Source organism: Orcinus orca, chromosome 8, assembly GCF_937001465.1.
Source record: "Orcinus orca chromosome 8, mOrcOrc1.1, whole genome shotgun sequence".
NCBI classification, from domain to species: Eukaryota; Metazoa; Chordata; class Mammalia; order Artiodactyla; family Delphinidae; genus Orcinus; species Orcinus orca.
The window spans coordinates 88,840,877-88,868,781 of NC_064566.1; the positions used below are offsets into that span (position 1 = coordinate 88,840,877).

General features: G+C 40.7%; 1 protein-coding gene across 2 annotated transcripts; it reads right to left on the reverse strand.

Moving 5' to 3' along the window:
* Positions 1–1,328: 1,328 nt before the first annotated feature.
* Positions 1,329–25,394, reverse strand: PPP2R1B (protein phosphatase 2 scaffold subunit Abeta). 2 transcript variants are annotated; one of them, XM_004273420.4, is made up of 15 exons: positions 25,235–25,393; positions 23,982–24,072; positions 23,479–23,579; positions 19,871–20,103; positions 19,434–19,581; positions 15,300–15,455; positions 14,525–14,639; positions 14,018–14,088; positions 13,524–13,658; positions 12,590–12,763; positions 9,121–9,181; positions 5,105–5,259; positions 4,595–4,737; positions 4,108–4,199; positions 1,329–3,702 (listed from the first exon to the last, which is right to left on the reverse strand). In XM_004273420.4, exons 1-15 carry the CDS (start codon positions 25,346–25,348, stop codon positions 3,686–3,688), a joined length of 1,806 nt encoding a protein of 601 aa, XP_004273468.2. In that variant the 5' UTR covers positions 25,349–25,393; the 3' UTR covers positions 1,329–3,685. The 2 variants fall into 2 exon arrangements, with proteins under 2 accessions (XP_004273468.2, XP_049570058.1); XM_049714101.1 differs by lacking the exons at positions 19,434–19,581; positions 19,871–20,103 and having other exon boundaries at positions 25,235–25,394.
* Between the last annotated feature and the right edge of the window lie 2,511 nt (positions 25,395–27,905).

Genomic DNA, 27,905 nt, shown 5'->3' on the forward strand with positions numbered 1-27,905 from the left:
TCGAGAGCCATGGAAAGTGCTACCCCGCAGGGCCACTGGTACCGGCTGGGTGATCCCTCAGGTCTGGATCACTGACAGCCTACAGAGCCCCAGACAAACAGTTCGGACTCCTTTCAGAACTGACATCAGTTTGAGACAACAACTCTGAATAAAGAAATGACTTGGCTTCTCTACCCAATGAGTAATTAAACTCTCTTCATCCTCCAGAAGATTTCCATCTCAGCTGAACATTATATAATTTCCTGGAAACAGCAGGCTCGTGGAGGCAAACGGGGAATAGTGAGACTATTCTAGGTACAAAAAAAAAGACTGGAGACATGTGAGTGAACAGGAGAGAGGAGCAAGGAACTGGATGGAAACAGGAATATGAGAGAATCAGAGAGAAACAATTACATAACATCAGAGCACAAGTGCTTCATTGTTCAACCAAGGAGAACAAGGTGACAGCTCCTTCTCCCTCCAGTTTACATCCAGGCAGTGCAGAAAGGAGGCTTTAAGACAAGAATGCCAGGGGGAAAAAAAAAGGGTCAGAGGAATTTAAGTGAAAGGCAAGAAACGAGCACCCGACTTGTTTGGCCACCCTGCCCTGCCATCCCCAGGGGGATGGGACCAATGTGATTTCTACAGGAAAGATTTTTAACTCCATAACAACACAGCGATTAATAAAATTGCAACAAGCCGGCATTACCACAGCCTAACCATTGGGTCAGGAATGACACATCTGATTCCCCTGGAGGTCCACGCAAGTATCTTGGATGCTTGGATAAGACAGCTCAAAGGTCAGGCTGCCATCTCTGTTGAGTCAAGACAAGCTGTCCAGCAAAGACCCCCAGGGCCTAGGATCACCGTGGCCAAGCTGTGATATTTCTGTGAGCTGAGGGCTATTATATCAACAAAGTCTCGTTAGAAACCATATATTAACCTGTTTCTTCTTATGAAACAGAATGCACTTCAGGTTCCTATCTTCATGGCAGCACAGGCAGACAAACAAGATCTGGTCTCTTAAGCCTGTGAGGGCTAAACCCCATAAATATTGTAGAAAGAAACACTAAGGTGAATTCCACTACTGATGAGACTTTCATTGACATATGTTGTATATATCTCTGCTTCACTTTCCTAGTCAATCAAACAACTGCTGTAAACTGCCTAGGATGGATAAGTATGGCAGTGCTTAGTCCAGGCATTGTACAATCCAAGTGGAACGGGGACTGGAGAAGGGCCACAAAAAGCTCGTTTCTTAAAAGCAGTGAAATTCCTTCATTGTGTCGACAGGGTAATGAGAAGCAGTTTGGATGACTTGTTCAACACACAAAACACACCAGAGCACGTTTTAGAAATTAACTGAACATATTTTTATTGAGCACCTACTATGTACACCAGACACTGATCTAGGTGCTGGTGCTACAGATACAGCAGAAGACAAAATAGACAAAAATCCCAGCCCTTGCAGAGCTCCTGGAGCTTACATTCCAGTGAAATCAAGACAAGAAAACTAATCCATGGAGAAAACGACAAAGTTATGAGCCAAAGAACAATTCTTCTGAGGAGTAACAAAAGGGATTCCCTATTGTTTAAGTCAGAAAGAAACAATGAAGTCCCTTTGGGGTCACCCAAAAAGATAGGGCCCTGCTGACCTCCCTGACCCAGCCTGAGAAAGCAAGGGCTTGCTGTCTACCCTTTACCACAGTTTTAGGGTAGAGGTCAATGCACAGAGCTCCCCAGGGGGTCCACTAGGCCATTTAAAAGTCTATCCCCAAACCAATGGCATTTCCAACCAGAGGAAAGCAAGGGTTGTGCAAATTTGTTTCAATCAAGACAACAGTCTCTCAAATATGAAATTCAATGAAGACAAACAAAACCTGCAGATAATAAAAAAACAAAAAGAACCATGAAACTAAAATTGTTTACAGCATAATAGTTTAAGATGTTAAAATGAGAATGTAGAAGAGATTATTGCCTAGGAAAGTATTTAATCCTTAGCCCAAAAGTAATAAAATAGAAACATACTATAAACTAGCTTGGCAGTTTTAAATGCAGGCAGGTAATTCTGATTTTAAAAGTTCTGTTTTTCCAAGGTAAGACAAACTTGAAAGTATTTGGTCAAACTTGGTTTTATGAAATGGTTTAATGTACAAAGTTTTCTAGGAGTCTTTGGACCTTCACAAAACAGAACAGGGCTCGCTGGGTTTAAGAGACTGTGAATGAAAGAAAACAGTCTGAAAACCAAAACGGAAACAAGCAAACTACATAGCGAGATGCACTGAGAGAAAAAAAAGCTACAATAAAACCTCATTAATTAAAAATGCATTAGGGACAAGTTGAGTTTGATCAGGTGAAAAATGTTCATAAATTTTAAAGAAAAAATATTTAAATTATCCATTAAATACATATGTATATATATCAGAGATAAAGAGTAAATTGAATGCATCTAAATAAAGGTGTGGCCTCACAAAGATCCTCACGGAAGGTATTTTAATATAATTGAAAAGAGTGATTAGTAACTAGCATATCAAGTGGTAAACGGGTGCTTTTTAAGGAGCGTTAAAATTGTTTAAGTAGTTCAGACCCAACAGGCTTCCTCACGTACTATCAATTTGCTTCAGCAAACCCTTCAGCTTAACTCATTATCTTCAATTCCAGGAGGAACTAATGAGGTTTTACTGTAAAAGTAGAAAAACAAACATTTCAAATGATAAGATTCCAGCATCACCTATACCAAAAAATTAGTAATGAAACTTCAGTTTGGAAAGCTACTACTGTACAATGTAGCAAGGACCAAATGTTCACACAGCCGGAAGGAGAACCAGGCAAAGAGCAGGAAATCCTCACAGTGGATTATACCAGTGGTTCCTTTACTCATTAGAAATACAACTGCAATCTTACAGTCAAACAGTAGAACCACTGCTTACTAGGAGGCACTAGATTTTAAGTTTCTCAGCGGGAAAGAGTATTTTTGAACGCAGTCACAGTGGGGAGCTGTGGAAAATGAGTTAGGTTTCAACATGACACATTAGCAGCAAGATGCATCTGCACTTCAGGTTTATGAATGACATGATTACAGTCAAAATCGAGCAAAGAAGAACCAAAACAACCAATACATGAACCCTGAGCTTCCACATTCCCCTTTCAGGTGAGACACTGAGGCAGACCATCACTACCCAGGAAAATACGGCTCTCACTACAGTTAAACCTCAATGTGTCTCCCAAGCGGAGTGCTTATCAAATAAGTTATTCTAAACCATGTATATTTCACTTTGGAATGATGGAGACACACAGATACATATAAACATCAAAAGGATCACTCCGTTCCACATCTGGGTCCAAACCTGTCCAGGCTTGGTGGAATATTAAGTGGCCGGGGCCTGGTTAAACAATGAGGATGCAGGAGATCAGATGGTGCTAAATAAATCATTAGGAGACAACCAAGAAATGACCGTGCAAGTGTCAGGAATTGGTCACAAACAATAAGAACAGTTAAAATGTAATTATCCCAACAAGGAAGACAAGTAAAAAACAATCTTTAGAAAGAATCAAGTCACTGAAATTTGATTTCTTCTTAGTTGTTGCCATTTGTTCAGATGAGGTCTTGAAGGTTTTCCATTTTTTCTCTCCACCCAGTTCAAGAACACATGGACTAGAAACCTGTGATAAGAATTTAGTAAAGTCTTTCCCCTCCTCTTCTTCGTTATGCCAATGCAAGCACTAGAAAATTCCAAACAAAAGCAAGTTAGTGGTACAGAAAGTTCATGAACTATCTATGCGAACATTAAGCACAACAAAAATGACCCAAAAGCATAAGACTATGTATGAGCTGCTCACTGTGGTCAGTTTCTTTACTGTCAGGCTAATCAAAAGTTAAACTTTAAAAACTAATTAAAATCCAAACAAAAAACTGTTCTTACCAGTAAGAATCACATCCCTACCCAGCCCTAGGAATTGGGAAAATGGCCAGCTCAGTGGTGGGCCAAGAAGCTTCTACCCAAAGAGAAGACGAGCATTCCGGGAGCTTACCACCTCCCAGGTCCAGATGCTCATCGCCTGGCCCACTTAACACCACTCATACCCCATTAGCCGAAGCAAAAGCTGGAAGGCAGAAAACAGACATACCACTTATAGCTTCCTGTGCAAAGTACTTGACATCCACGTCTTCATCTTGGCCTAGCTTCTGTAGCACCGGCTTAACTTCCTCCTGCAAAGCACTAAAATGCAATGGTATCATCTGTGAGAGGCAGTCTTCTGAGCCAGAGAAATGCTTTATGGTGTGTGTGTATATATATATTTGCTCTATGGTAATTTTTAAAGTTTAAAATTTTTAAAAAAATCTTAAAACACCTACAATATAAACTTGACAAGTATTAAATAATTTCTCAGGTTCTCTGTAGAATTAGCTTCGAACAATTATCCACATATGTACACAGCTTAAAGTCAGAGTACACACACTCAAAACTGGTTGTTAAATTACTCTATTATTTTCTTTAACCAATCCCACATCTTAGGTGAAGTGAAAATCACCGAATTTAATTTTAGCTATTTCTGCCTATATGGGGTGAAATTTTAAAAGTATTTAAAAAAAAGAATAATACTAAAATCTTACTTGGTATCTAGAATTGGTCCAATTTTCTGCAGCGATTTGGCCACATTGAATCGGACATTTGCTACTTGGTCTCTTGCCATTTTCAATACAACAGGCAGCATCTGCTTAGTGGTTATTTCCTGACCACAGGCTTCAGATAGTGCCTAGAAAAAGAAATAAGACAGCACATTAAAAACACTTTTATTTTTCTAAATATCCCCAAATCTAAAGAGACAATATTTAATAAGAAAGTAACTGGCCAACAGGAAAATGTTTCTAGTGTGAGCATGTGAATGAAGGACACAAGGTAGCAAAGAATCCCAGAATTAGACCAGCATTCACAACTGACTTGACTACAGATTTTAACACAAATTGAAAAATTGACATTTTTCTCTCATCTCCTAACTGTCCAAATTAATCAGTATAAGAAATATAGTCCAAATAGAAGGCAACATATTCAGAATTCATAATACAGTACTGAACAACTGGTTTAACATCTGAGCTTAGCAATAACAGCTATGTAATACTTACATTAATGCAGAATAGAGTGGTCATTCTGTGCAGGTAATTAGGATCATTTGCCATTACTAACACTTTGGGAACGATGGTATTTTGGGCCCACTCTTTACCAAACTTCTGCACTAGTTTCACGAGGCCGTTGGTGGCAGCTTCACGGATGGCGTACACTGCAGAAGGGGTGAAGGTCACGTTGTGGTGCTGCTCACAGCGTGAGCACAACCTAGTTTACTTCTACTTACATCATCATCAAAGGTGGACCAAAAATAAAACTCTGTAAACACTCCAATTTAGTCAGACTGCAGTGGCAAGCATGCTCAGCCATGACTCCTAGTATGCTGATTTGGTCTTATTACAGTTTCAAAATGTATAGAATGTCCAAGGAAAAGGGAGGTAAGGAGCTCATTATACACATCACTAATTAATTGGCAAATATGAGTGCCAACTATGTGCTATGTGTTACAGAAAGAATGCATAAGATACTGCCCTCAAAGATCACACACTTTAGCAGAAAAATGAAAGCTAATGCGTTCCAAGAAGTCATGTGATCTAAGCCTGATTATAATGAAGCATGAAATTGTATACTAAAGACCCTGAGGGCTGTAGGAGTTTAGAGGACAGAGAACAGGGAGATCTGGGAAGGCTTCGGGAAAGAGAGGCCTTGCACTGGGCCTTAAAGATTAGGGAGGATTTGTGTAAATGGAGAGAAGAGGGGAGGAATTCCTGGAAAGGCCAAAAATATTTACCCAGGGCACAAAGGAAAAAACTGGAATCTGGGAGACTGTAAGGTTGAACAGTTAGGGTGGAGCCAGAACACAGAGCATCATGAAAGCTAAATTTAGACTTTGTAAGAAAACCAATGATGGGTTTTTAAAGCAAAGTTGTGACCCTATGACCAATGTGGTATTTTAGCAAGATTATTCCAGCAGCAGCAATAACAGCTGAGAGAATGACAGAGAGGGGCTATTTAGAGGCCTCTGTTGTCATCTATACAACAGCAAATAAAAGCTTAAGACTGACTTGCTTTTTTTTCCCTTAAAAATGTTTGTTGAGACAACATGTCAAATGTCTTCTATGAATATATGTGCCTGCTTTAACCTCATAATTCCCTATGAGGTCATTTAGCAAAGATGTCATAAATCTAGATCATAAAGGCCTGAGCTACGATCTTCTCAACAACTATTTGCTACATACAGCACTCAGCGAAGACCGGTGTGGCAAGGCTTCACTTTACGTGTCCGACACGACTCAAAATTTGGGCTTGGATAACAAATCTAGAGTGGTGGGTACTGACTCCTTATTCTACTTCTCTCTCCAGATGGGCCCAACCCTCCTGGGTGACAGCTGTGGCTTAACAGCTATCCAAGCCACAGCTCTGATCCTGGACAATTTCTACAAGGCTTTCGGACAGGAAATACCCAGCTCTTCCCAGCCCATAGATCCTTTTAGGTAACGCCACTGATGAGAACAGGCAAGACAGCTTAGCCAAGGAACTATATAATTTATTACCAACATGCAACCTGACCAAAGCCTGTGGGAGCAGCAACCTGCCAGGAATATCTAGAAGCACTCGCTAAGGAGCAGCTCAAGTGAACTGTTTTACCCCTAACACAAATTCCCTCCCTTCACACTCACATTCTTTGTCTTGGGCACACCGTCCCCCCCACCCCCGCCCCCCAACCAACCTCTTCCCATCTGTGTCTTCTCCTCTCATTGTTCTTTTTATTTGCCTGAGATTTTTCTCATCCTAATGCCATTACCACAGGGAAGGGATCTCACTGCCAGAGTAACCAGAGACAGAGCGCTCGGCCTTGACCCAGACCTTAACTGCACTCAACTCTACTTGGCCAGATGCCTACTATGTTCTTGGCTTCTCTCAATTTTGCTGTGAAAAGAATGCAAACCATTCCACGGTTCTGCCTCTCCTCTCTGCTTGTTTTGTCTCTGTCCCTCCCTCTCTTCCCTCTCCCCTCAAGGTCTGGCTGACTTGCAACGTTCCTCTGAATTTCTAACACACTCTATATGCTCACTAACTTTGGTACTTTTCCCTTCCTCCTATAAAAAATAAATTCCCCTTCTAAATTCCTCCCTCTCGTCAATACTATCCACTCAACCGTGGGAAGAGAAGTAAGTGATGCTTTCTTCCTTATAGTTCTCTGGATTTTTCACAATATCCTTTTAGTAGTTTAATAAGCAGAAAAAAGTTTCCAAAAATTTAATTGATCATTGATCACTACACGGCAGTTATCTAAAATGTGAAAACAAAACCCCATGTGATTAAGTATAGAACAATTTCAGAGCTGACATTTCATTGGTTCAAATAATTTCATTGGTTCAAATTTGCAATGCCCACTTAAGTATGCTACTGCAGAAAAAGACACAAGGGTCTCTGTTGCTCCCAAATTGGAAAAAAAAAAATCAGAGAAAAAGGAAGTATTAATTAACCTGCATCGACAGAACAATCCTACATGGAAAAGGTGTCAGGAATTCAATTCTTCGTGGAACAGGAGGATTTTAACAGTTCCTCAAAATAAATCTATAACACTAACTTTCCAAGAAAGTATGGACTGATCTTCTGGGACTCACTAACATTAAATATTTATCAGAAATAATATAAACACTTTATTTCTAAAAAGAGAAGACTGCCTTTCCTATGATTTGCCAAACCTCAGTTTCATTTAAGAAGAAAAAAAATTAAGCCATAAAAAGGTAACTTTGGAGGACAAGAAAAATAGAAATAAAATCTTCACAATCTAGTTTGAAAACAATGAAATTATCTACATATATACGCCTTTATAAGATTTGCATTTTGTTCACACCCCTCCTCTTCACTTCCTTAACCATATGATCTCCCATATGATCCAACTATGCCCTCAGCAAAACCACCTACATGTACAAGCAGACACAACATCCCCACTCTGCCCAAAGAGTCACCCATAAGCACCCACAGAGATACGTTCAGTACATAAAGTATATATAAGAAGCTCTGGAACTGAAGCAGGATACCAATCTTATCCACCAAAATACTGAACCAAAGCTCACAGGACACTGTAAGTCCTCAGGGCCCTCATCTGAACAGATCTCAGACCACACCGAAGCTGCCAGGTCTAGACATGGGGCTGGCACTGGACCTCACTGGTACAGAGGGAACCCCTCCTACCCACTTCTGCCCAGCAGACAAGAGGAGATACCCAGACCTGAGACCCTGTCAAAAAGTCAACTGCTAACAAGTTAACATGAAGTGGCTTTATATAAAACATGAATTGCCTGTATATTTTGATAAGCAGCAGTTCCAGCTTTTATTTGTAACACAGTATGTAGCACTAGAGGAAAAAGATTCTGTGACTGTTGAATTATGCTATAAATGCAAAGAAAAGGTAAAATACTAAAAAAATCTATTTTGTAAATGCTGTCCTATCTGACCCTGCCCTGAGTTCTCAGCTCTCCCTCTCTTAGTATCATGGCAGCAGCAGCCAGGGTACGGGAAGTAAGCATGCCCTTCACGCAACCAGAAATCTGGGACCTCTCTATCCTAGGTCACAGCTGCCGTCTTTCACTCCTAGACACCTTTATTGCACCACTGTATACCTCCTTCTCTATGTCACCTCAAAGAAGACAAGTAGCCATTTCTTCCCCCAGGCCTTTCTTCTGATTCCAATCCCTGTCCAACCCAGTCTAGAGTGGCTGAAGACACAAAGATGGCATGGCCGAGCAGAAGACCTTGAGATAAGAAAGGAATGAATATGTGTATAGAAGAGACAGCCTGAAAATAATGTAATAGAATGAGAAATAGGGCAAACAGATTTTTCAATGAAGAAAATAAAATTTAAGATAGAAAAAAACTGGTAGAAAATTGAAATGTCAAACTTGTGCTCAGAAAAAGCTAACTGGATTTTAATGAAAGCCTGTCTTCATCCCTGTACTGGTAAAACAAAATATGGTCAGATTAGGATTCTTTTCTAAAAAGAAAATATATGAACAAAATGGGATATATGCAAAAACATGGGCCTTCCATTAACTTATTTACTTACCATGGTCCACAAGCCAGGCCATACATAAAGAATTCAGCTTCTCATCAAAGAATTCCACACCCTATGGATACAGAAGATTCCATTAACAAACGTCTCCAAAGTTTAGAAATCAAGATGTACTATTTATATTACACCAGTGTGACCTGAAAGCTAAAAAAAACGACTTATTTCCAAATAAGCTGAATTCATGGACCAGCCAGAAAAAGAATACCATGAGATTTGATTTACAAACTGTAAACCTATTTTTACTGGATAGAGGTCATAAAGAAGAGCAGAAGTGAGTCGGCCCAGGCACTGCTGAGTGGGAGAGAACAGAGTGGCCTGGAGCCAGATGCAACACTGCAGACGAGTAGGAAGAGTGCAGCATGCACAGGCTGCCAAACAACCTCTAGAATATTTGTAAAAATGAATCACCAGGAAAATACCAGTCAGTAATATTAATAATTCTCAAATTTTCCCCCTTTTGGTTAATATCATAATAAATCCTTAAGGATAAAGAACGTGACATCAAGAGACAGACTTATCTCCAGCTAAAGAGAATACTCTGGGATCCATGGGAGAAAGCAGAGAGAGAATAAAGCAGGCACAAGAGTACAGTGAAGTGGTCCCAGCACAGTCACAGTGGAACCATCCTACTTCTCTCCACCACTGCTCTCCCCCACAACGGTGGCCGCACCAGCACAGGCTGCAGACAAGCTCCTCGAGCTGATTTGCATGGACCCAGCACCGTGGGACGTCACATCATGTGGGCGATCGCTGTGAACTGTGCTTTCCCAGCACCCTCCTCTTGAGGTCTACGCGTTCACAGTCTTTAGCTTCTTTGGATCCTAAGAAGTTTCTGACCAGTGATTATGTATTTTCAATAAAGAAATGTAATTAAAGTGCTTTGAATATATGATAAAATGGCTTCATAATACTAGATTATGAACAGGCTTTATTTTAGCACACCCTTAGATTATTACCATGTCCGCTCTCAAAGACTTATTTTTCGTTTCAGATCATGGATTTTTCTTGAGTCTTAATTAACTTTTATTTCCTGATTCTTGTGCTTTAGCCTTACTTTCACTCACCATGGTCCATAAGCCAGGCCATACATAAATTCTTGAAAGAATTTTATAGGTTGACTACCTGAAATAAAAGTCTTTACGGATTTTTTTTTAAGGATAAAATATATAATAATAACAAGAAGTTGAAGTTGTATAACAAAACGTTTCTGACTGATGCATGTCACCTCTGCTAGACAAGCATGAGGCAGCCAAAGTCACCAGGTGCCTGTTTCCATACTCCTCCGGAGAGCTACCAACCTTTGCAGGCTTCCCAGGTCTGGGAGGGACACAGGTTCAAGAAATGGTACTAAAATTCACCCTCCCTTCTGGACAGTTATTTCAGTCTTTAGCAAACCAGTTAAGCACTGCTGCTTTCGACTCCGGAGAGGTGGTTCATGACAGTCACCAGTGAAGAACAGAAGATGACTCTCAGTACTCGGGAATGGCAGAGGGAAAAAAACTGACAGGATGATTTTGCCTGACCCCATCAGCTATATAGGTATCCTCCACTTTTCGAAAGTTCACTTTATATCACTTCACTTTTACAAAAGAGCTGTAAAACAATGTGTGTCTTCACTAACCAAAAGAAATCTGAAGGGGATTTTTTTAACAAAAAAAGGTGAAAACAGCATTCAGCATTTGTCTTGCAGCGAGTCAACGAGCCCTTCGACAGGCAGCGTGCACCACAGCAGCAAGAGTGGCCCCGCCAAGCTCCTTCCCCTAGAACTACACTCAGCATTTCAGCATCAGGCCGCCATTGCTTTGAACTGTGCCTGTGAGCATCTGTGCTTTATCTTGATTTACTTCCTGTATCTGTTAGCAAGATGTGTCCTATGGTAATTGCTTCTTTGCTTTGTGCCATTTCAGCTTACAAAAGCTTTCTTAGGAATGCTCTACTTTCAAACAGTGGGGGAAACCTGTACACTGATAATCTTTGGCATCCATTTTGAAGAATGGGACACTTCAAATTTGATAAAAACATATGACGTCACACACATGCACAGACACATTTCATAAACTAAGTATACCAAAATAACAATACAAATTCAGTGATCCAAGAAAAGAAAAAATAAATCCCATATGCTATGATATGAACGGAACAGAAGTGGGGTTGAAAGAGGGGAAACAAACTGTATTAATGTTGGCTATAAACTGACATATTACGAGCTTTCTCAAAAAATTTTCAGGTATTCATTTTCTTAACAATCAACAAATGTTAAGTGCCTGATTAATGCCAGGCACTGCACTATGTTAAGCACTGGAAATAAAACACTGAACACAGTCCCTGCCCTAAAAGACATCAGTTGTCTATCTCCTCAACTAGATTTTAACAGACAGTTATAATATACTACAGTAAGTGCAACCAACATGGTGAGGGCACATCAAATTTAGAACTGATGAGGCTATCTACTAAAAAAGACAGGGAAGGATGTGGCTACAAAACCCAGCACTGAAATTTTAATTAATTTGAGATCAGTACAACTATCCATGAATCTCAAACAGTAATGTGATAATGCAGACTTTGGCCAAAATACTAGCATTACAAACTTCAACACTCCTTTTTTGTATGGAGAGCCCTCAACTCCCTTTAACCAGAATGTAGGAAAAGTGGTAACCAGAGACATTTTGCGCAGAATATAGGCAAACAGGGAAGCCTCCCTGAGCAAAAGTCAAAACTGATTTATCTCAAAACCATACTTCCCTTTCTTCTGAGATAAATATTCCTTAAATCACAGAGACATTTAGTAGCACAAAATCTATGTGACATAAACCAAGAAATTAATTATATTCTTCTATGGCTTTGCTTTCAGATAGTGGGGAGGTGAAATGTGTTTCTATAATACCTTTTTATTAGAAGTTAATGCAGGGCTTCCCTGGTGGCGCAGTGGTTGGGAATCCACCTGCCAATGCAGGGGACATGGGTTCCAGCCCTGGTTGGGGAAGATCCCACATGCCACAGAGCAGCTAAGCTCATGCACCACAACTACTGACCCTGCACTCTAGAGCCCCCGAGTCACAACTACTGAGCCCATATGCCACAACTACTGAAGCCCACGCGCCTAGAGCCTGTGCTCCACAACAAGAGAAGCCACTGCCATAAGAAGCCCACGCACCACAACGAAGAGCAGCCCTCGCTCGCCACAACTAGAGAAAGCCCGCGCACAGCAACAAAGACCCAATGCAGCCAAAAATAATAAATAAATTAATTTAAATTAAAAAAAAAGGATACATAAAGTTAAAAAAAAAAAGAAGTTAATGCACTGATGAAAATGCAAACCACTCTACAGGCAACTAAGACAGACCATACTTTCATGAGTCTAAATGAACATAACCATAGGAGCTACTTGGGCCTCCTACTTGCCATGGTAAATCTGCTCTACTATCTGATGCTATCCTTCAGTTCACAGAGCACCCATACTCACCAGCTGGCCTGCCAGCAGTGGCATATACTCAATGATGGCCAGCCGGACCCTCCATTTGGCATCTTCAGCCAGCTCCACTATGGCAGGAAGGAGTGATTGAGAGAGCTGCCGGATTCCAATCACTTCATTTACACAATTCAAATTGGAGATGATGTTCAAACGAACTTCAGGACACTGCAAGTACACAAGCCCCAAAAGACCACATGTAAAGATCAAGTTCTCTGCCCAATATTCTCCTACCAACACAATGAATAAATAAAATTTAAAATAAGAAAGTACTAAGGTGAAAAAAGTATTGTCTTAGAAGAAATACTTAACACTGAGTACACAAATAATTCAAAGCACATAATTTAACTGATCTTAACCAGAACTTTCAATGAAAAATCTATAGAAAGGTAAAGGGCATAGGCTATGAAATCAAATTACATGCATTCAAATCCCAGATCCACCACTGCTGAGACCCTGGGTAAGTTATTTTACCTCTGTGCTTCACCTTCTTCATCTGTAAAATGGGAATAATAATAAGACCCATCCTCATAAGACTGTTGTGAGAATTACATGTAATAATAATACATGCAAAGCATTTATGATCATGCCTGGCACATAGTGTTAATAAATATTAGCTAATGTTATAATTTTGATATTATTATATTTATATTTAAATGAAAGAAACTTATCAAACAAAGATCCATTAAGTTTAAAGAGAAAAAAAAAGCAGCGAATATAAGCAGGAAATAGGCAGAGAAGATGGAAAGACATTTTTAAGTCTGTATCAAATGGCCCATTTTCTGGGGAACTTATAACCCCATGCCCAAACATTGTCAATGGTTTAAAATAAGTTACTTTGTTGGGTTCTGTCTCAGTGAGACCCCAAACAAAAACCAAACCAAATCACTGACTATCAAAGGATAACAAAATTTATAGCCAGACTTACCTCATCCTTTAACTGAGCTAAAAAAAGAGGTAGAAGATGTTCAATGGTATTCCCTTTGCCCAAAATCGTAGACAATCCCATAATTACAGAAGCTAGAGCCGACTTGACATGTTGATTTGTATCAGATACTAATTCCTAAAACAAAATCAAAATTAAAAGCCTTTCTTTTTTTTGCAAGACAATAGAAACTTCCATACCATTTCACAAGGAATTTTAAAAGACAGCACTATTTCAGTATTGATTAGTTGATAAAGTTTCCTCAGACCATCTGTCAACTAATATAAACCTATGCACCAAAGAGCACTTTACACTTATAAAGCACTAATAAGTAATAAATAACAATGTCACATGTTAACATATCTGTCCCATTCATCCCTGGTCCAAGTTTAAACTCAAAGAGCTTTAAGGGAATATTGATACAAACAAAAACTGAGGTAAGGTTTACCTTCATATAGGGCAAAGTGAAACAAAAAATAAACTAAAGTTAGGTTTACCTTTATATAGGGCAGAATCTGGTTCATAATTATGGTCTCTCTACCTTCCATGGGCAAGTTCTCACAAAGTTCTAAAAGAGATAAATAGAAAAAAAAAAAATACTTACATAGAGCCATTACAAGGAGCCAAATGAAGAAATTTAACCGGGTTTATCAACAGTTTCAAGTTAAATCAAATCATATGTTTAAGCAAGTAAGCTCCAAGGAGGAAAACTGGCTTATTTTAAATGCACTTTTTGGTCAATCTATATGCCACTGTGTACCACACCAATCCAACCTGGAAATGCCTTTTTTTTTTTTTTTCCTAAAAACAGAAACACGGTAACACAGCTGTTTGGTTTTAAATATAAAGGGAGTAGCTTTATGTGACAATGTAACATTTCAACACATTAAAATCATCTATTTACTTGAAAACATAATCTAGAACAAAAAAAATACAAAATTCACTGACATAAAGAATGCACCAAAGTGAATGACATAAACTACAACATAAACTGATGCCTTAACCTTTTACTTTGTGGGCAGCAGCTGCCCGGACTTCAGCTTCACAGTCTTTGAGTAGGTTCTGAAAGGCGGGGATGAGGTCATTTAGGGTGATTTTGGGACCCACAGCTTTCTGGAGCTATAAAAGAATTTGTACAGGTTTTAATGTATTCTAAACAAAATAAGTAACATGAACACACAAAACAGCGCAATCTTCAAGTATAGACAGTCCCCAACTTATGATCGTTTGACTTAAGATTTTTCAACTTTAGGATAGTGTGAAAGCAATACACGTTCAGTAGAAACCAAACTGCAGATTTTGAATCTTGATCTTTTCCCAGGCTAGCGATATGCAGTACAATCCTCCCGTGATGCTGGGCAGAGAGAGGAAGCCCCAGCTCCCGGTCGGCCATGCAATCACGAGGGGAAACAACCGATACATGTAAAACCATTCTGTTTTTCACTTTTAGTACAGCATTGAATAAATTACATGAGATATTCAACACTTTATTATAAAATAAGTTTTGTGTTAGATGATTCTGCCTAACTGTAGGCTAATGTAAGTGTTCTGAGCACATTTAAAGTAGGCGAGGCTAAGTTATGATGTCCAGCAGGTATTAAATGCACTTTCAACTTGCAATGGGTTTATCGGGACATAACCCCATCCTGAGTCCAGGAAGATCTATATATGTTTTTGCCATGAGCACTTCTAATTCAGAAATTTTTGGTACAACAGCAAATCTGTGAGTTTCTGTTTTTTTTCTTTAGTACTCAAAAAATGTCAGTGCAACAATTTTACCTCTGAAAATTTGTCAGCTACCATATAGCGAACTCGCCAAGATTTATCTTCTGCTGCTTGTCCAAGTGTAGGCATCACCAAAGCCTCAAGGTCATCCTCAGAAAGTAACTGAGCAATATTGACACAAGCTTCCACAGCTAAGAGGCGCACTGAATCCTAATGAACAAAATTCCTTTCCGTTAGTCAGATAATATTTACTGAGAGCCACGCGGCAGTGTGTGGTGTGTGGTAGTGCCGTGGGTATCATTTAATTTAAAAAAACCAACCACACTATATGCAGCTCATGTCTTTATGTCTTGAAATAGCTGCTCCCTTTGCCTGGAATGGCAGGCATGTCAAAGCCATAAAGGCAGAAATGACTGTTCTCTGCGCGAACAGCAAAGTAATGACGTTAGTTAGAGTTCAGGATTTTTATTAAGGAAAATGAAAATAAAATGTGAAGATTAAGTGAAAAAAGAAAACATTTTAATGATGTCTCTAAATCCTCACTATAAGAAGTTGAGGGATAAAAATGAAAACAATGCTTGTACAAGTTGTTTACAACAGATCAAAACAGAGAAAGAGAATAGGGGATAAGGGTAAGGGAATGACTTAGGAAGCTCAGTTTTCAAAATACTCATTGTAGGATGGCAGTAATAGGAGTTTACGCATGAGATAATGACTTGGAAAAAAATACATAGAAAAACAAATTTTTTGAAGTAATTAAAAAAAACATTCAATTTAAATGTTGATGATCAAGGACAGAATAACTTTGAGGTAGCCAAGCATAAAAAACCCAGCAGAAAAAATTAGGTATGGGATTAATGAACTCAGCTTCCCAAATGTAAACCACCAGGTATCAACGTAGTACCTCTATGACCTTTGCACAAGTGGAAGTATATAATTAGACAAATCAATGAAAAATAGGGAATTGAGACTATAGATTCGGGAATCATAAATATATTAGTAGGAACTGAAAATACATAAACATCTGAGCACCCAGAAGAAACAAGACAAAAATTTTAAGAGTATGTGTATGTATATATACATATATAAATATTTTATATATGTAACATTCCTGTATGCGTATATCTAGGCATGTGCAAACACACAAGGGATAACAGCAACTCCAACTTTCCGAGACACTACACGTTTACAGATCAACAATAACTTACCCTATGCCCAAGATACTCACTACTCTATCTAAAGGAACAGGCTAAAAAAGGCAGAACTAGGTTCTTGGTAGTAGCTATACAGCTATTTTCAGATTCCAAAAATTATGATGAATCAAGGGATTACCATCATCTATGGAAATATATACCCATCAATATTTATTCAATTAATCAACTGCTTCTCTTCCAGAACTCCTGATTTTCTTCCCTATACCTGCTACTCCTCCCAGAATCTTCACTCAGCAGTGACACCAGCATCCACCCAGTTGCTCAAGCCAAAAATCAAAGAGATCTTGATTCCTCTTCCCTTCATCCAATTCAATAATAGTTCTACTGACTACCTCCAAAACTATCTCCAGTTTCTCTCCATCTTCACTATACCACCCTAGTTCACCACTGTCTCCTGCCTGGATTATTACAAAAGTCTCCTAACTTGTCTTGCTGTTTCTACTCTCAATCCCACCTTACAATTTAGTTTCCACCCGGAAGCCAGAAGGATCTTTTAAAAATGTAGATTACATCAAATCACACCGCTGCTTAAAATCTCGGTGTATTCTCATTCCACCTAGAAAAGAAAATCCAAACTCTATACCCTTGTGGTTTAAAGGTCCCCCACAATCTGGCCCCTGCTTATCTTCTCCAAACTCATCTCTGATCAGAGTGCTTTTCACCCACTATGTTCTAACCTCAGGGCCTTTACACTAAGTGTCCTCTCTTCCTGGAATTCTTTTCCTGGAGCTCTGACACCCTAGGAAAGGGCATGGCTGGCATTTTTCTTTCATGTCTCAGTTTATGCCACCTCTTCACAGTCCTTCTCTGACTAACCAGTCTAGAGGATGCCCTACAATCACTCCCCACCACTGTGTCACCCAACTCTATTTTCTTCATAGTATTTATTCCCAATGTTTTGTTTGTTTATTATCTGTTTTCCTTCATTAAATTGTAAACTCCATGACAGCATGGTCCCTGTACACCCTGTTTAACACTATACACCAGCACTAGAACAGTGCCTGATATGTAGAAGGTGCTTGATAAATACTTTCTCAATGAATGACTAAGGCAGAAGCAGCAATGCTATCAGTAGTCAGAGTGAATATACACACATGTATTTTACAACTAAGCACAATATTTTTTTGAGCATCCATTGCTGCTAATACCACAACTAGACATATCTCTTGATGAAAAGTAACCTCCACCTACGAAGTGATCTTATTGCCCCCCAAATATCAAACCTAACTCTCCTTAAGCCTTTAGATCAGAGCTGGGGCAAGTGCTGGCCAAATCCGAAAAGCAGCAAGTTTCTGTAAATAAAATTTTACTGGAACAGCACCATGCCCATTAGTTTACATATTATAGAGTGCTACATACAACAGCAGAGCTTTGTAGTGACAACAGAGACTGTCTGGTCCATAAAGCCTAAAATATTTACTATCTGGCCCTTTCACAAATCTCCACTCTAGATTCAACTACCAATTTTGCAGGACAAAAGAAAATGTTAAATTATACCACTGGAAATGTAATCAATGAGATCTCAAATGAGGATTCTAAACCTGTACTGTCCAATGCGACAACCACTACCCACTCACTACCTACTTCTGTGTGCCTGAAATGTAACTAGTGCCACATGTTTAAAGGATAGTTATTTTGGATATATTGGGTTAAATAAAATATATTATTAAAATCAACTTCACCTGTTTTTTACTTTTTAAAACGTGGCTACTACAAAACTTAAAAGTAACAGCGGCTTACATTGTATTTCTGTTGGATACTGCTGTTTTAAACTATACTGTATGAGTAATAAAAATGCAAAGAGAAGTAAGGAGGTGGTTACCACGAAAGTCAAGATGAAGTGTTAGTCTTAAGGGGGTGGAGAGTGAGGAGTGGGAACTGGGGAGCAGGGTTGTGTTTGGGAGGGAGCCCATGCTGGGCTTCCGGGGTAGTGGCTGTCGAAGTTCTATCTCCTTTCATGGATGAAAGTCACAAGATGACATTAACTTGTAATGATTCATTAAGATGCATATTCACTTTGTGCTATTTTCTATATATTATTTTAATAAATTAAAAAAATTATTTCAAAAGATTTACCATCTTTAGATCTAGAAGCTGAAAATAAGACTCATGGGTATGTATCTGCTGCTTGTGATCCTGTACACATAAAGTGATTCTAGGGCAGCAACTAGGTAAAACCTGAAGGGCTCTTCTTCTGGAGTCCAGGAACTCTGGGGGCTGATCCTCCAAAGCACCAACAGAGAGGCAGAGCAGCTTAGCAGTGAAGGCCATGAACTCTGGAGCTAAACTGCCTAGACTCAAATCCCCAGTCCAACACTGCTAACTATGCAACCTTGAGCAAGTCACTTCAATTTCCTGTGCCTGTTTCCAATTATGTAAAATGGGGTATCTACCTAATGGGGCTGCCGTGAGGACTGAATTACTTCCCATATGTAAACCACTTAAAACAGGCTGAGAAAGATTTATTTAGGTGCTTGCTAGTGTATTATTATTGCTATTTCTACACCAATGAGATCCAGATCCTTGGATTTATAACTGTTATCAAGTGAAGTCATCCTATACACTCACATAGAGGATGCAGAGGGTCAAACAGCTTTCCCAATACATGCTATGCTTGTTTATCTGAAAGCCAAAAATTCCAGGAAACATTACTCTCCCATGACAATCCAGCCTGCAGTGCCCAAAGGTATGTTACCCTTTAATGCAGCTTTGGTCTTCCTTTCTAATTATGGCTCTCATTTCCTCTTTGACACCCCCTTCCTTTTAACAGCTGCTAATGTAAAAGAAAACTGTAGTCTGGCTAAGAAAGAATTATAAGGACACTGAGATGGGTCATATTAAACTTTATCCAGGCCAGAATTAAGTATTAATTCTGCAAAAAGGATCCTACCATGAGAACCAAAACACCCAAAGAAATTCTTAAAATTTTAAGAGGAGCATATCTGTGTACTTTAATTACTAAGAGTTAACCTACCTGTTCATCGGAAGCTAGATTAGTGAACAATGGAACAATTTCACTTTTCACACTGTCTAATTCCAAAACTTTTGCAAATTCACCCAATTTGGAAGCAGCAGCACGTCGTACCATTGGTGTGTCATCTGAGCACAAGGAACGGAAGTGCCTGCAGCAAATAAAATAATGAAGGTATTTCCTGTCAAATGCCATTGATGAAGCATCCCCCAACACACACAGAAACTTTAGAGGTTTTCTCTTACAACCATCAGCGATCAGACTTCTACTCATAGAAGTAACAAGGGAAAACCCACGGGTATATTCAACTGGACAATAAAAAGTGGTGTCATTAATCCGACTACCCTGATACCAGTCACTCACTGGTAACAGGGTACTGTGTAACTTGTCAGCTGTGAACTCCCAATAACCCCAAATTACTAAAAAATACCATATCTTACTGTCTAATTTCTGCTTTGACAGCATTTGAAGCCCTGGGATAGCAAACGCTGAACAAACCACATGCAGATGTGCGAGAGGTAAACCAATCCCCACTCGCTAGGCGTTTCACCAGAGGGACAAAGTGAGCCTCCAGAGCCACAGGAGTGTGCTCCTGGGAGATCTGCCTCAGGGACTCCACAGCCTTGTCTCGAACCACAGTCTCTTCCACGGTCGCCAGACTTTCCAGAGGAGGCTAAATAGACCAAAACGGAAAACGAGAGAGAAAACTTACTCAATCAGGTTAGATACAGATTATCACCTTTTAAAGTGACTGAAGGGAGGTGGTACATGTAACCAGAATGTTAGCTACATCACACCAAATGGTTACTTTCAGTTCACATGGTGATAACATATGGTGTGTCCAACCTGAAGACACGACTTCTGTAGGACAGCCAAGATCTCACGTCCCAGATGGCAATTCCCAGATGGTGTCTACAAATGACACAGTGGAAGAGACTTGACACAATATTAATATTATTGTGAGCTGAATCACTAGATTTAAAAGCTATGTAGCGGGACTTCCCTGGCGGTCCAGTGGTTAAAACTCCGTGCTTCTACTGCAGGGGGCGTGGGTTTGATCCCTGTTTGGGGAACTAAGATCCCACAAGCCGCACGGTGCAGCCAAAAAAATAAATAAATAAAAGCTTTGTAGCCAAATTCAGACAGGATAATGTACACTTCCTCGAGTAAGTGCAAAAACATGACCAGCGCTGGGCACCATAATTACATGAGGACATCTCATCAGGACACTGAGTCCACGGCCTTTGGGTTATTATTGTACCATTCCTGGAGGTGGACGCTACCTGTGTCCACTGTCTCCACACCAACCTATAAAAGGCTGAGAACAAAATCCTTTTTTCAGAATACATCCAGAATCTTCCCAAGAGCCACACACAGTGGGAGTTTCCAAAAGAACAATTAAGTGAAGAGTGCAGAGGTGGTAGCAAACCTTGCGTGCAGCTTTAGAAACAGAAGAGACCAAAGGGGCTGGTCTGGACTAGGATCAGTGAGTGAATATAACACAGCCCAGTAAAAAGTGACAGAGGGCGGGTTCTCTGAACCTCTGCCTTTCTGGGTTTACACTCAGTCCAGGCAAATGCAGCATATACCATGAGGTGCAAATGTTAAAGACAAAACCCACATGTAGAACTGACCAGGAGAGTTAAACACAATTGTGAGTCAAAGGAGAGAGGTGTGTCTATCCAATAATACATTTCAAAAATTATTTGATACACAGAGGTAGAAAGTACTCAGCTTTTCTAAGAGGCATTTCAGAAGCCCTTTGAAAAGATACTGCTTTCTGACTTGTAAAGGCCTTTCATGATCTGTCCACTGCCATCTCTGACCTCCTCTCATGCAGTATCACTGGATAATCTCTATCACTACTACAGGGTAAGGCAAGCTCCTGTCTCTTGATGTGAACTCTGCCTATCTCTCCATGCTCTTTTCCTATGCCCCCGGACCACCACTTCTTCCAACTCTAGCACCAACACTGTATACTCCTGCAGTCCAACCGGTTCCATGCTTCCAAGGCTCTTAAACTCTTTCTTTTAAAATGATAATTATTGTTATATTCTAGCACTGAGGATACGGAAGAAACAAGGCCACAATTTCCTTGCTCTAGTGGAGTTCACATTTTTTTTTTTCTTTTTTGGGTCTTTTGATTTTATTTTTTTAAATTTATTTTATTCATGTATAGTTGATGTACAATGTTGTGTTAATTTCAGCAAAGTGATTCAGTTATACATATACATACATTCTTTTCCATTAGGGTTTATCACAGGATATTGAATATAGTTTACATTCTAATGGAGGAAGGTAACAACTAGTCATGAAACCAACTAGATGGTGTTGAGTGTTCTGTAAACTAGAATAAGGGGAATTCCCTGGCCGCCCAATGGTTAGGACTCCACGCTTTCACTGCCAGGGGCCCAGGTTCAATCCCTGGTCGGGGAACTAAGATCCCACAAGCCAAGTGGTGCGGCTAAAAAAAAAAAAAGAATAGGATAATGATAAGGGGTGAGTGGGGAAGCAATTTCAGGTTGAGTGGTCAGCGAAGGTCTCTGAGATGCATTAAAGTTGATATGTGAATGACAAAGAGACAGCCCCAGGAAGCTCAAAAAAGAAACATTTTATTATAGGGAATACATAGGGCAAAAGTCTTAAGGCAATAAACCTGGTTTATTCAAAGAACAGAAAGAAGACCATTGTGAATGGAATGAGGTTATTACGAGGGAACACATGAGATAAGCTCATAGGGACAAGTTTTGTAAACTAAGGTACAAGCTAAGGTAGAAATCTGGGATTTTCTAAGAGTCGTGGCAGGTAGTGAGTGATCCATCCGCTGGGTGAAGAGTGAACTGTAGTGGTGGGGCGGGAGGCATGAGTGGAAGGCAACTAGTTAGAAAGTTACTGCAGTAATCTAGAGGAAAGATCATGTCGTCTAGAAAGGTTAGAGGAATGAAGAGCTAGATGGTAGTAGGGATGAAGGAGAGTGAACTGATTTGGAATATATATAGAATCTATAGGAGTTACTAATGGATTAGATGTGGGAAATGAGGGAAAGCAAATTCAAGAATGTCTTCTAGGTTTTGGTTTGTGCAACTGTGATGCCATTTACTGCAACGGGGCAACTAATTAGGAGGCATATTTGGGGAAGAAAATTGATGTTGTTTTAGATATTAAATTTGAAATGCCTGTTTGACATCCAAGTAGAAAAATCACAGGCAGATATATAGAGAAAGACAAACATAGATATTTATATATATCTTTCTACATATATCTATAACTGGAGTTCCATGGAAAGGTAAGAGGTAAAGACAGAAGTCACAAGAGTCAGCAACATAATACAGACAATATTTAAGCCTGGAAGCATTCAGCCCTATCTTGTCTAACTGGCAAATTCCTAGTCATCCTTCAAAACCTAGTTCAGACATTCTCTCCCAACAGATCTTCCCTGATCACCCTGGGTTAATCCCTTGCCCTTCTCTATTACTTGAATGCCTTTTATGTGCTTCAAATTTTTCCATCTAACACCACACAGTAATTATTTGTTGACACATAAGGACAGAGGCCTCATTCCATTCATAATGCTCTTCTCTAACATTAACACTGTAACTTCAGTGCCTGATATAATAGGTTCTCAATAAATGTCAACTAAATTAAACTGAATTCATCAAATTCGCAAAGTAAGTCAGAAGCAAAAGTTACAATTAAAGACAAAACTAATAAACATTCCCAAAGCCATAACATTGCTAGATGAGCATTAAGATTTCCACTGTAAGGGGGAAAAAGCCATGAACAAAACCCATCAAATCCTTTTTCTCCCGACCTCTAAATTAACAAATCTACAGAGGCAAAAAAGAAGGAGAAGTTCTTTAATTCATAGTCAGAAAAAATAAGAAAGGGTTAATTGAGTCCAAAGGGCCTAGTTATTTGTCCTCTCAGTAGCTAACACTGTGACTATCCATAAAAAGATCTGTATAAAAAATGCTGCAGTGTGCCTATCACCAAACAATGTATCATTTATACTGCAAAAGTTGTAGGAGAGTAGGCAGAATATACTCACCAACAAACAGTGGGCAAAGTCAGGACCTCCCACCAGGCCAGTGAAATTTCCCAGCTGCTCAGCAAGAGCTAACAGTACCTCATCTTCATCATAAATTGTATCTGGAAATGACAACAACCCAGTACTCATCAACAAGGATATCTGGCCCAGAGCTGGACACTCACACAAAACTAGGAATAGACTCAATATATAACTAGATGGTCTGTCACAGTCCTAACAGCCTTTTCCTCCTTCTCAATCAAGAGTCTATGGATCTGTTTTACAGAATGAGTTAGAAATTCATAATCCATATCAATTACTTTCCTATTAGCTAAATAGTTAAGGTCTGAATATGTCTGGCCACAAAATTACAGTATATGCTGTCCTATTTCTTCATGGGAAACAGCAGGCTCAGTTTAGTACTTACTAATACTGTGGGTAACAAATTCGAAAAAAAAAAGCCAAAGTTTTGAAAGCCACTGGAAAACAGAAATGCCCATGCCTTTCCTCCAAGAGTCACATACCTGTAAGGAAAGGCAGCAGTTCAGTTCGCGTCCTTTCTACTCCAAGTGCTAGAGCAATTGTTGATAATTTCTTAATACTATTGAGACGGAGCTTTAAAAAAGTAGAAAGAACGAAGTCAAGAAACAGTTGTGATTTAGACCAAAAGACAGTAGTTGCATGCTTCCCTGGTGGCGCAGTGGTTAAGAATCTGCCTGCCAATGTAGGGGACACGGGTTCGAGCCCTGGTCAGGGAAGATCCCACATGCCGCGGAACAACTAAGCCCGTGCGCCACAACTACTGAGCCTGCACTCTAGAGCCCTTGAGCCACAACTACTGAAGTCCCCGTGCCTAGAGCCCGTGCTCCGCAACATGAGAAGCCCGCGATGAAGCCCGTGGGCAGCAATGAAGACCCAACGCAGCCAAAAATAAATAAAATAAATTTTTTAAAAATGTGAAAAATTTAAAAAAAATAAAAAAAAGACAGCAGTTGCAAACAGGTGAGATAATAACATACAGGTAAGAATGAAGAAAACCTTTAATTTAGATTTCATTCTATGAGGAACCTCAAGAACAGTGGAACACGCCTTCATTAGCTAAAGGAAGATTTCTTAGGAGAAACACGTTGACGGGCCCATTAAACAAATGAAAGAAAATACAATATTCAGAAAAGTGAGACAATTTTAAAAAGAGAGAACTTTGGCAGTGGTGAAGCAGGTGAAACGGTTGAGTACAACCCCTGCCTTTTCAAAGAAAAGTTCCATCAGAGGTGATACACCGCCTCCTCTAGGTTAGTTAGCCATCCAACCTAATTTCTACCCCACAAGCCCAGCGGAAGGCAGTCATTCACCTGCACTTCACTGGGCGCCTTGGCATCCTTGCAGCCCGCTCCAGGCCCTCGCGGTTCCGCTCCGCCCTCCTCCCGCTCGCTCAGCTACAGGGATGACCCGCCCAAGGCTGGACGCGGCGTTCCCACCGCCCGGCCCGGAAGGAGGGCCCAGGAGGGAAGCCGGTTCTCCCACAACCGCCCCGGACCCGGTGCGACGCCGGGCCAAAGCCTCAGCCGGCCGGGACAAGGGGTGCTGGAGAGGTTCCCGGCCCGTCGGGTCGAGCCACCAGAATCCCTCACGGATCTCTCCCCTCCTCCCTGTCAAGTTTCTGCTCCGAGTCCCAGCTTTTAATCCCCGGGCCTCCCCTGCCCCGGGGCGGGCCTTCCCCCTTCCCTACCACGCGCCCGGCCGAGCCCGCCTCCGCTCCCCGGCCCGACTCCAGTACCTGCACGTCCTCATTGCGCAGCTCGTCGATTAATACCGCGATTGGGTAGAGCGAATCGTCTCCATCTCCGCCCGCTGCCCCCTGGCCCATGCGGGGCCCCGCCACGCCCGCCATGTTCTTTCTCCTCCGCTTGGTCGCCACCGCCCGCTTCGCGCCCAGGCCCCGCCCCGTGCCCAGGCCCCGCCCCGCGCCCGGAGAGGCGGGGCTAAGACCCAGGCTCGGCTAGTGCTGAGGTCGGGGAACCAAGTGCGTGGCCGGCCGGTGGAGGCCCCATCCCGGACCCCGTTGCCGGCGGTGCACGTCTGAACTCCAAAGGACAGGTGGGCTGAGAAAGCGAAAGGAGACCGCGTGTCCTTTCCCCAGGCAAAAGAAATAGGGGCGGGGATTCGTCCTGCTCATGATGATCTGAAGGCGTCGGGGACTTACCTGAGTGAACCAGGCTGTGCCCTCTTAGGACTCAGGCGGACCAACGAGGATGCCCAAGGACAGGAGGAAAAAAGATTTAGCGCCTCTCCTGACTTCCTCCTGGCCCTGAGCCATTTGGGTCTCCAGTCCTAATTTCCCCGCTATCCTCAAGCTTCCACAAAACCCCTCCACCTCTTCCTCCGGCCTGTGCGCCAGAATTGTATCTGGCTCCTGCCCCGTAAGACAAATAACGCGGGCGGTGAGAGAAAATGAACAGCGCTATCCAAACTCCCCAGTCAATATTTTTTCCGCTTTCTCCATGCAAGCTGTTAAAAACATGTTGCTCTCTTGTTTTTGTTTCTTTTCAGTTTGGTACTGGAATGGTGCCTTCTGTTGTATTTTCTTCCTCCCATTTTTTAGGTCTTTAGCATGCTAGAAGTACAACAATCAAGCAAAACTAGGGCAAGCTTTAATCCTTCCAAATTGGGTGGCATGGCTACTTTGCTTGTACAAGAAAGGCTAAACTGACCTCTCTAGAACTCCAGGAGTCCTCAAAGGCAGCAGTGGCAGGAGGTGAGGGTATGGGAGTGCTTTCTGACAAAATTTAGTGGGAAGTTTCCATTTACCCTTGTTAGGGCAGCATGGAATAACTAGAATGTCCCTTTTTGTTTGTTTGTTTTGAACTATAAGCAGCTTGGATTGATAGCTACCTATGGTGATCACAAGCTCTGAAATGGTAATTCTATGTGTTTGATTAATAAGAAAAGTAAAATTATTAATAAATCTAATTTAGGAGACTTTTAAAAAAAAACATGGGGTTCGGGCTTCCCTGGTGGCGCAGTGGTTGAGAGTCCGCCTGCCGATGCAGGGGACACGGGTTCGTGGCCCGGTCCGGGAAGATCCCACATGCCGCGGAGCGGCTAGGCCCATGAGCCATGGCCGCTGAGCCTGCGCGTCCGGAGCCTGTGCTCCGCAATGGGAGAGGCCACAACAGTGAGAGGCCCGCGTACCGCAAAAAAAAAAAAAAAAAAAAAACCAAAAAAACATATGGGGTTCTTGGAAGTAAACACAGTAGATAAGGCTTTTGATCATAGTGAAAGTTTGAGAATCAATGGATCTGAACAGTAATTCTCAATTTAGGTTTGTGCGTGTGTTCTCTAGGGTTTTGTCTTTTTTTTAATATTTATTTATTTATTTGGCTGCATCTGGTCTTAGTTGTGGCACACGGGATCTTCCTTGCAGCATGCGGGAACTTTCTTTGAGGCGCCTGGGCTTCTCTCTAGTTGTTGTGCATGGGCTCAGTAGTTGCAGCACGTGGGCTTAGTGGTTCCGCGGCATGTGGGATCTCAGTTCCTTGACCAGGGATCAAACCCACGTCCCCTGCATTGGAAGGTAGATTCTTAACCACTGGACCACCAGGGAAGTCCCTAGTTTTGTTTTCATTTTGATAATTATTTTTTAGATTTGCATAAGCATATTCTGGATTATTTGGATGACTACTTTATAACCTGGTATTGCCACGTGATCTCAATACCTACATTGCATGTGTGTTCATTGCTGCTTTTATTGTTCTGGGATCATGAGAAAAGAACAGAGGTGGATTTAAAATGAAAATGGTGTTTTCAAGCACAAAATGAAAGCCAAATCACATCATAGGACTGCACTGTCACAGTAGTTCTAACAGAAAAGTGGTGAGAAAATTGAGATAATATAGGTCACTTGGTGGCATAAGCATGTTGAACTCAAAAGAAGCTGAGCTTTCGCAGGCAATAACAGTCACAATACAAGGGATAATTTAGTCTCAGCAAAATACATCATTTGCCATGTTAAATTACTATAATATTAATATGAGTAGTATTAGTTTTGTGGTTTCATTTGTATTTAACTTATAAATCTATTTTGGTTTTTTTAGTTGTATAAGAACCATAAATAAAAGAACATTATATTCCTACTTTATATTTGTAAATTTAAGTAGCATGGTAATAAAAATAATTGAAGTAAACTTAGGGTTTTCAAGATTTTTTTCCTTAGAAATGGATCCAAGTACTACTTGAGAAGCGGAAAGTTAATAGTTTTTTTGATTTAGTACTTTACCAGTTAGATCAGAGGGGGTTCCTATTGGCATGAGGAGGAGAAATCGGTTCCCTTATAGTTTATGTGAAAAGGCTTCAGAAATGATGAAGGAAGCAAGTGCAGAAAGAAGCACATTAAGTCAGTTCCACACATATCATCTCTAGATATTAGCTCAGGCTTAGACGAGCTTCGG